This window comes from Pteronotus mesoamericanus, unplaced genomic scaffold, assembly GCF_021234165.1.
Source record: "Pteronotus mesoamericanus isolate MK-2021 breed Mesoamerican mustached bat unplaced genomic scaffold, CSHL_Meso_final contig_59, whole genome shotgun sequence".
NCBI classification, from domain to species: Eukaryota; Metazoa; Chordata; class Mammalia; order Chiroptera; family Mormoopidae; genus Pteronotus; species Pteronotus mesoamericanus.
In genome coordinates, this window is record NW_026555206.1 from 78,013 (window position 1) to 87,071 (window position 9,059).

A 9,059-nucleotide genomic window follows, 5' to 3' on the forward strand; every position below is an offset into this window, starting at 1 on the left:
TACATAGACTTAGAACAGGAGTTATTTTTTTAAAAAAATAATATTTTATTTACTTATTTTTAGAGAGAGGGGAAGGGAAGGAGAGAGAGGGAAACATCAATGTGTGGTTGCCTCTTGCATGCCCCCTATGGGGGACCTAACCAGCAATCTAGGCATGTTTCCTGACTTGAAATCAAACCAGTGACCCTTTGATTCACAGGCTGGCACCCAATCCACTGAACCACACCAGCCAGGGCAGAGCAGGAGTTATCTTAATCCCAGCCATCAGCTCTGATGTTCTTCCAGATGTTTTCTGTATCTCTTTATTTGCCCATATAACCTGTGGGTGGAGAGCAAGTTGCCCTCCCACCCAGCAAAGAAAGCATAACCTGAAATTGAATTTTCCATTTTTTAGGTAAGCGGGGCTCAGAGCCAGTTAATTTGATTTATAAAAATGCAGAAATATAATGCTTCTTGGAACCAGAGCAATGGAAACTGATGTTAACACATTCATGATTTATTACACTTAAATCATCTTTGTTCAGTGAGAGGGTAGGGCAGATATGATCATAAGCTTCAGGTCCAGGTAGATGAGTTTGATTCCAGCCTCTGTCACTTGCTCTATATAATGAAACTCAAAAACATTTAACTTCTTTAAGTTTCAGTGTCCTCATAAAAAACATGAAAAATAATGCTGGTCCCATGGCATTGTGTAAACATTTAATAATATTTTATTTGCTAGAAGTGCTTGTCAAGGTGGTTGATACATAGCATGTGCTTGATAAATAGTCAGTGATGTGATAAGTGGTGCGAACATCTCATGAGATCTGAAGTTGTGTGGAGATATGGCCATCAGCAGGAAATTATTTGGGATACGTCTGGGATGGGGGTAAGATCTTCTCTAGAGGTATGGGCTAGTTGCTTTCAGGTTGGAGAGTTGAGTTGGCACCCAAGACTCAAGGGAGTGGATAATATATGCCAATCACTGTGGTTGGGTTGGCATTCACCATGTTGGAGCACCAGCTGCCCCTCTGACCACATGGAGAGCTGATTCTATTAAATGCTTGACCAGAACTGATAAATCTTGATAAGACTGGGCAGGCAATTGGCTGCAGAGAAAGAATAGAGGGTGCCAGGAAGCAGGCACCTTCTACGTGATTTTGGAGGGACCTTCTATCCCAGCACCTCACTGTTACCATCTATAAATGAAGGAACTGGATATGAGGAGGAAGAAAGAAGTCTCTGTCTCTTGACAAAGGGCTAAATTAGGTGTGACTGCCTAGAATGCAGGGCTGAGAAGGAGCTCCAGGGCACATGTCAGACTGATTAGTAATCTAAGGGAAAAGTCAGGGCTCTACTGGGGAAGGGAGTAACTAAAAATGCCTCCAACTTGAATAGCCACAAATAAATTTTGTTAGAAAGTAGTTATAGAATCTCATACATCAGGTGGATCTGCAGGATGGAGGTTGAAAGGCAAGACAGGACCCTATCTCTCCCATGGCCTTGATGCCTGGTCAAAACTCACAGATAGCCAGTCGGTACTGCAGGCAGCTCCTGTCATTCCACTGCCCATCTGTGTACATCTCCACACACTTCTCTTTACCCTGACCCTTGGGCTCTCCTGGATACCAGTTGGTATAATTCATAGGGGTCCCATCCAGGTAGTAGAAGACTCCAGAGGTAGGGCCCTCAACCAAACCCAGATAGGCATAAGTGTTGTGCTTCTTCACGATACTTGCAATAGCATCATTCTCTTCTGGACTCCTTGGGACTGCAATGCTGCCACCTACTCTGTCACATAACTCTTTAATGGCATCAAAATTGGCTGACTGCCCATTGGTTGAGAAGACCTTCTCTCCCACTTTCAGCATGGAACCCTGTAAACTGAGGACTGGGAACAGAGGAATATAGGTCAGTCCACTGACCTCTTTGTCTCACTTGGGCTCTGCCTTTATACTCTCTCCAATCTCTTCATCTCTGCTTCTCTGTTTTCCCTCTATCTTCCAATCCTAGTCTTTCTAAATTCTCCTCTATGCTTTCATCATTCTATTCATTCACTAATACATTTAGCAATTATTTATTAATTTTCTTATTATGTGCCCAAAGCTGCAATTTCTGGGGATTCAACAGAAAGCAAGATAGGCAGAAAGCTTGCTTTCCCATGACATAGGGAGCTAATCTATGTCTACCTCTGCCTCCTCTGGGCCATCAAAGACATCAGAAAAGGGAAGCATCATTAATTTCCCCAAGATATGCATGTCCACACCCATTCTACTTTCTGGACCCTGGTGCCAAAGATGAGGGGAACTTAGGGAGAGCCCTGACTGTCTTATAAGCCCCTAAGGGGTCTCTTACCTCCTGTTGACTGCAAGATTTGATATCTGAAGTCATAGAGTGTGTTTTGAAGCTCTTCATCTAAATAAGCTGGAAGTCCTGTGGAGAAAACCCCATCCAGAATGAGGGCAAGCCAACAGAGACCCCCATTTGCTGCCAAGCAGATGTGATACCAGCCACAAGTCTGGCATTCTTCTCTCTACTTGTCCATACCCACTGCTCAGCCCCCACATTTTAAGTGTCCACTACACTCAAGTGTGTTTCCACACTCCCTACACACTTGTCCTTTCATACAGCCTTGCACCTGATGAGCTCCTCTCTGCTCTCCTCTCCTTCAATGGTCTTTAATGGCTCTGTCTGCTCACTTCTGTGGGCTTCTCTGGTTTCTGGGCAGGTATCCGTCTCCCAAAGGCAAGTATGGTTCTCTCTGTACTTTCCTGATGGACTTTGGTTACAATACAAAGCTTTGGAGTTTCCCTCTGCATGTGGGGCTCTCAATTACACCATCTGCTTGGATTTTTGGTCCACATGACCCAGTACAGTTTTCAGAATGTCCCCAGCACCTCACCCCTAAGAAGTGCTTCCCAAGCTTTCCAGTACTGCTCTCTTTTCCATACTGTCACCCTGTGCCTCCCCTACAGCAGCTGTAGTGAGAACTTTCAACAGCCATTGGTCCCTGCATTATGGCCTACAACCCATATACTTCTGATTCCTTTCTTTAACCTTGTATTCCCTTATTTAGATTGAGCAATATGCCTTTTGGGGGCCTCAACAGTTTTATCTGATCCCCATCATCTCTCATGTGACTATGACATGGGCACTGTGTTCAGGTTGCCACTTCCCACCTTCCCTACTTTGCTTACCTGGAGGGCCCCTCTCACCAGGTTCTCCCTTTTCTCCACGCTCACCAGCAATGCCAGGGGCTCCAATAAGCCCATCACGCCCAGGGAGGCCTGGCATTCCTCCAGGGGGGCCCATGGGGCCTGCAGAGAGAAGGGGACGTGGATGTATGATATCTGTCATCCACCACAGGGTTGGATTTGTGTGCCTGGACCTCCAGTATCAGCCAGGCTGACTCATCTGTTAGTACATAGGCATTTTGAGGAGGGACCCTGCAGGGCTGCTCCAGTCTAAAAGCCCCAGGAAACTCCCATCGTGCCCCACCATCCAGCTGCCCCTTGGAGCCAGTGCAGAGCCCTAAATACACTGGGTTCCTGAAAACAGGTCACTATCCCTTAGCTGAAGGAGGTGTCTCCCAGCCCATACCTGGAAGTCCAGGATCTCCTTTGATTCCATCTCTTCCATCTCTGCCTGGCAGGCCATGGGATCCTGGAGTGCCAGGGATGCCTGGGCTTCCAAGACAAACTTCCTTCACTTCGCACTCGATGCCAGAGTCCACCAGCAGGATGAGGGCGAGGACCAAAGAGCACAGCAACATGGCTCCCATTCCAGCTGCTCCTCCTGCAGAAAGGAAGGGCTGTCAGACCATCTGAAGCATTTGCGAAGGTCTCCCCTCCCTTCCCACGGCTGAGCCTCAGCGCTAAGATAGGCATACACCGGAGCTCTGGAAAGACCCAAATTATCCTTGGAAACTCCTAGAGTCATCTGGCATCTAACATAGTCTCATGCTCCATTGCTCTGGCTTGAAGTGGTGTTGTACCTGGACAAGTGAGGAAGTACAGTGTAAAGAAACCTGGAGAGTCAGAGCACCTGGGTTCTAATGAAGTCTCTGCTTGTACCTTGTTGTGTGAACTCACTTCACCATTGCTAAGTTCAGCTGAAACTTCTGTGCCCTGGAGACAATCCTGACCTGTCCCTCCCAGGCTGTTGGGAAGAGGGATGTGGTCACTCACTCCCTCTGTCTCTTATACTCTCAGCTACTCTCTTTTCAAGTTCTAAAGGATCGCGTTCCTGAGGATGAGATGAAGGTGGCCAGGGTCCATGGCCTGGCCACTCCAAAATGGTCAATGATGAGGAGACCCCCCCCACTGCTGGAGTGACCCCTTCTCCTTGGCAGGCTGTTCTCTGACCTCCAGCAAGCCCTGCTGAGCTCCTGGTGAGAATGGACCTGGCTGAGGAACCCCCAAAGTATAAGGATATTTGCAAGCCTTTCTGCTTGCACCATAGTTAATATTTTGTGAAACACCTGCTGGGGTGTGTGGGGAGACCCCTGCGTTCCCAGCCTGCTCTGAGTTAAGCCTGTGGCTGCTGGGCTGGTTCTCACTGTCTTCAATGCATGCACTGGGGAACACCCAGGAAATAGGGCTAAACTCACCCACACACGCAGAGCCTATGTGGATCTCTGCCTCCAGGTCAGGGTGGAGAAGTGGACGGCACCATTTATATGAATGCAGGTTTCCTCTGCATCCTGGAGAGGCTCCTGTCACAAGGACCTCTACTCCAGGGAGGGTCAGGCAGGAAGCAGCCGTCTTGTTTACACAGAGCATTTCCTTACAGAGCTCAGGCTGGAGGGGCACTTAAGAAGCCTGCTAAACTCCAGGTCTGTAGAAAGGGAAATTGTCCATGGGCTCAAGGTTCCCCACACTCCCCATAACCAGTTTCCAAGCAGTGCAGGATGAGAGTACTCACACAGGGCATGAGTAAGGCCTTCCTGGCCTGGACTTTCCCCCACCATCCTGGCTGGTGACACATTTACAGCCAAGGATCACCATCCCCCAAATGCCCACCACCAGGAGAGAATACCAAGGCTGGACACAGATTGTCAGCATGCAGGGATATCTCCACCTGACTCTTCTCTGAGACCATGCCAGCTCTAGAGCCTCTTTGGGTCTTAGAAGGTTCCATGTGGTTCCATACAGTGGAGAGGCCCTGAATCAAGTTGAGGGTCATCAGGTTGATCTGGAACAAACTGTCTGTCGTGGGATGTGCCTCAACACTGAGCTCCCAGGCCTCCCAGCTCCTGCTTCTAGAGCCTGTGGCCGAGTTGGTGGCCACATGGTTCAGAGTCACAGGTAATGAGGGTGGCATCACAGGTAACACATATTCCCCTTTGCTCTACACTTACAGATTCAGCTGTGGTGAGGCAGGGCAGGGCCCGAAAGTCGCAGGAGAGCAGCAGGTTCTGCCTTTGGCCATGGGTGATATCTGATAATCTGCAATGGTGATGCCTTTAAGCAGTGAAGTAATATGTGAAGCCCTAATTCATGAGATTCCTTATTCAAGCCACTTGGTTAGGAGGGAATCTCAAACTGTAGGGTTGGTAACAGCATGGAACTAAGACAAGGAAAAAATTACCATGCCTACTTGTTAGTGGTTTGAAAAATTTTGATATCCTTAGGAAGAGCTGAAGAACTTTTGGGGAGTGGGAACTCAGCTGATGGAACCCCACTTCTGGGGACAGGAAGCCAGCCAGAACTTACTTGGAGCACTTAGTGCTTTCAGCTACCCCATTACTATTAGTCATGTGCCCTAATGTGGGTGCTGGGCCAAGTGTGAAAGAGCCAGGGCCAGGGCAGGGCCGGGGTCATTGAGGAAGCAGTTCCATCTAAAGGACTTCAACTCTGCTTGGGAGAGAGAGGCTGTTCCTCAGGTGAAGGAACAGGAACAGATATTTTCTAGGGCAGATTCTGAAGGGTGTGGAGAGAGGTACCTGGGTCGTCTAGGGCCATGTGCTTGGTGGGGGAGGTTGTGGATTTAGGAGTCAGACATGCCTGAGTTGAAATTTGGAGCTTCCACTCATCAATGTGGCTTTTGCCTTTGTCAGCTTATATAAATTTCAGCCTTGGTTTAACTCTTGGTTTTTTTTATTATTTTGAAGCAATATAAAAAGCTTATAGAAAAGTTGGAGGTGCAGTACAGATTTTTTTTCTGAACCTGTAAGAGTAGGTAGCCAATATGATACTCCATCATCCCAGAACTTTTAACAAATATGTTTTCCTATACAACCACAATAGATCCATCAAAATAAAAAAATTAGCATGAGTCAGATATTATTTTTGTTACAAAGTAGTAGAATATCATGGGGTATTTTATTTAGTTGCTTAAATTACCTGATTATCTAATCATTGAAGTCACATAGCTTAATGGCAACATATTTATAACATGTGTCATATACAATTCTAATAAAATGGCTATTCAGTTACCTACCTGGCCTTTTCTCCTTCATCCTGGGTTCCATCACTCTCCCTTCTGCAACCTCTAAAAAGAGGGTGCTGCAAGTGTACAGAACTGAGGGGTGTTTTTCATGTCTCTCTTTTTCTGATCACAATTTTTCTTTGGCCTGGAGTGTTCTGACTGCCCTTTCTGATACACTCACAAAAGAAAAAGGGAGATGAAAGGAGGGAGGGAATGAATGAGAGAGAGAGAGAGAGAAGGGAAAAAAAAGAGAGATTATTACCTGGGTCTCCTGAAATCACCTTTAAATTCTCTGCCATAATATCCTTACAGTCAGAGAGCTGTGCTCATTTTAATTGTACCTAGAGACAAAGGGATAAACAAGTTAATTTACTATATGGGTCAAGGTTTAATTTCAGTATTCTAGGGTGCAGTTTAACAACATGAAAGAAAAGATTGAACCTGTTATTCCCTGGTACAGTTAACATATTCAATAAATAAATACATATTACATTGATGCTTTTCCAATAAATGTAATTTCATTAAAAATAAAAATAAATAAATCTATTTCTAGTCCCTAAAAATGATGATTTGTTTAAAAGTTCACATTATTTGTTTTTCTCTTAATTTTTTTATCAACACAGCCTTCTCATCTTTCTCCCTGACCTTAGCATTTTTAATACTATCTTGTGTGCCTTCCAAACTCCAGAGAAGCACATCACATTTTGGCTTTTTTTAAACTTTTATAGAAGTATAATAGACATAACACTGTGAAATTTAAGGTGTATGTGTTGACTTAATACACGTATATCATAAAATGATTACATTTGTGTTTTTCTGTTTGACTTATTTCAGATAGCATGATGCCCTCAAGGTCCATCCACACTGTTGTAAATGGCAAGAGCACCTTCTTTCTTGTGGCTGAATTTTACACACACACACACACACACACACACACATCCCTATCTTTATTCATTCACACATAGACAAGCATTTAGGTTGTTTCCATATCTTGGCTATCATGAATGATGCTGAAATGAACATGGAAGTGTAGATGTCTCTTTGAGATCCTGTTTTCATTTCCTTACCTTGACTATTAGACAAGTACAGCTGCTCAGGACAGTCCTTCACACCTAGTCCTGCTATCCTCAAGCCCATTTTTGGTGTATCAAGTCACATGATCATTCTCTGAAAATATTGGGCCTGAATGAAAATATTCTTTTAGAGTTTTCTGTTTTCATCATGGAAAAAACAAAATCTCACTGTGTTCACAAGGGCCTTATTACCTGAAACTTCCATGTTGCTCTGGCCTCATCATCCCTCCCTGAAGCTTTCATTGCAGATGGGGTAGGAGAGAAGGACCCAGACAAAGTCCATGTGAGTTCCACTTTTAGGTGGAGGATGAAGCAGGGGAAAAAAATCCATTGGATGGAGGAAGCTGGGGTACCTTGCTTAGTCCCTTCACACCCTCGTTCTCTGTGCCACAGCTGTGCTCTGGGCTTAGAGCTGAGAGGACCATAAGGTGACTGGCCCAGAGGCCCTGACCTCAGATGTGCATGAGGAGATGAGATGTGAGTGTGAGCAACTATGGCAGTGGGGACCAAGCCCTCAGAGAAAGAAGAGGGCCATCCAGCCCTACGGATGGGGCAGGGGGATTAGCTTCTGTGATGGCTTCTTGGAGGGAATAACATGAGCTGGTATGAGCAATGGGAAAAGGGGCCTTCCAGATCGAGGAAACAGCCTAAACAAAGGGCCAGAGGAGAGCTCAGTTCTCCAACTCTGTTGAGCCAGCTGTAAGAGTTTCAACAGAACTCTAGAGAGGCCGCTTTTCCTGGTCCCATGGTCTGGACATTTTCTAGTCTCTCTGTGCAGTGCCCTTCTGTGAACCCTGTGTATTATTAACCTCAGATTACAGCCATAATATCTAAGTCCATTCTTCCCAGATGTTTGAAAGCATTTCAGAAGGAACCATAGCTTCTCTTCATAAAGGCCTGTAATGGTTGGCCCGCACGTTCCGGGATGTTGGAGTGATATCTCCCTACATTGAGATTTCAGTCCTAGTATTGATTATTGTCTGGATTTCATTTTCTAAAATACCTGAACATCTAAGAAACGAGGAAGATCACTGGAGCTTTCATCTTAAAGTGTCCCAAAAATGGAGCAGGGAAAGAGATCTTGGTCCACTCACCCTGCATCTTCACAGCATCCATCCTGCAGGTTCCTGATCTCAGCAAAGAGGTTGCTCCCACCTTTGGCTGAGACGCAGTAGGACCACCTATCTTAACAGGCAGCAGTTAGTCCACAGTGATACTTGGGTTGCCTAAATTTGAGGGCAGCACTGTTAGAGATAAAATATACACCACACATATAATTTAAAATTTTCTGGTATCCACATTAAAATAAATTTTTAAAGACAGGTGAAATTTAATGTAATGATTTTTAACCCAGTATTTTCAAAACATTATTTTAACATGTAATTAATATAAGACTATCATTTGTTACACATTTTTTTATTCATTTTTTTCTTACTAGATTTTCAGAATGTGATGTGTATTTCACATCTATAGCACATCTCAGTCTAAGGGAGGCATAGGTCAAGTTCTCCCTCAGCACAGGGGAGGAGGCTCCAGTGCCAAACAGCACAGGTACATGGGGCAGGCCTTGCAGATTAT

General features: G+C 45.2%; 1 protein-coding gene across 1 annotated transcript; it reads right to left on the reverse strand.

The window, feature by feature from the left end:
- Nucleotides 1-393: 393 nt before the first annotated feature.
- Nucleotides 394-4,639, reverse strand: LOC129076320 (pulmonary surfactant-associated protein A). The gene is made up of 5 exons (XM_054580486.1): nucleotides 4,589-4,639; nucleotides 3,580-3,774; nucleotides 3,177-3,296; nucleotides 2,335-2,412; nucleotides 394-1,870 (listed from the first exon to the last, which is right to left on the reverse strand). The coding sequence occupies exons 2-5, from the start codon at nucleotides 3,758-3,760 to the stop codon at nucleotides 1,494-1,496; spliced, it is 756 nt and encodes a 251-aa protein (XP_054436461.1). The 5' UTR covers nucleotides 3,761-3,774; nucleotides 4,589-4,639; the 3' UTR covers nucleotides 394-1,493.
- Between the last annotated feature and the right edge of the window lie 4,420 nt (nucleotides 4,640-9,059).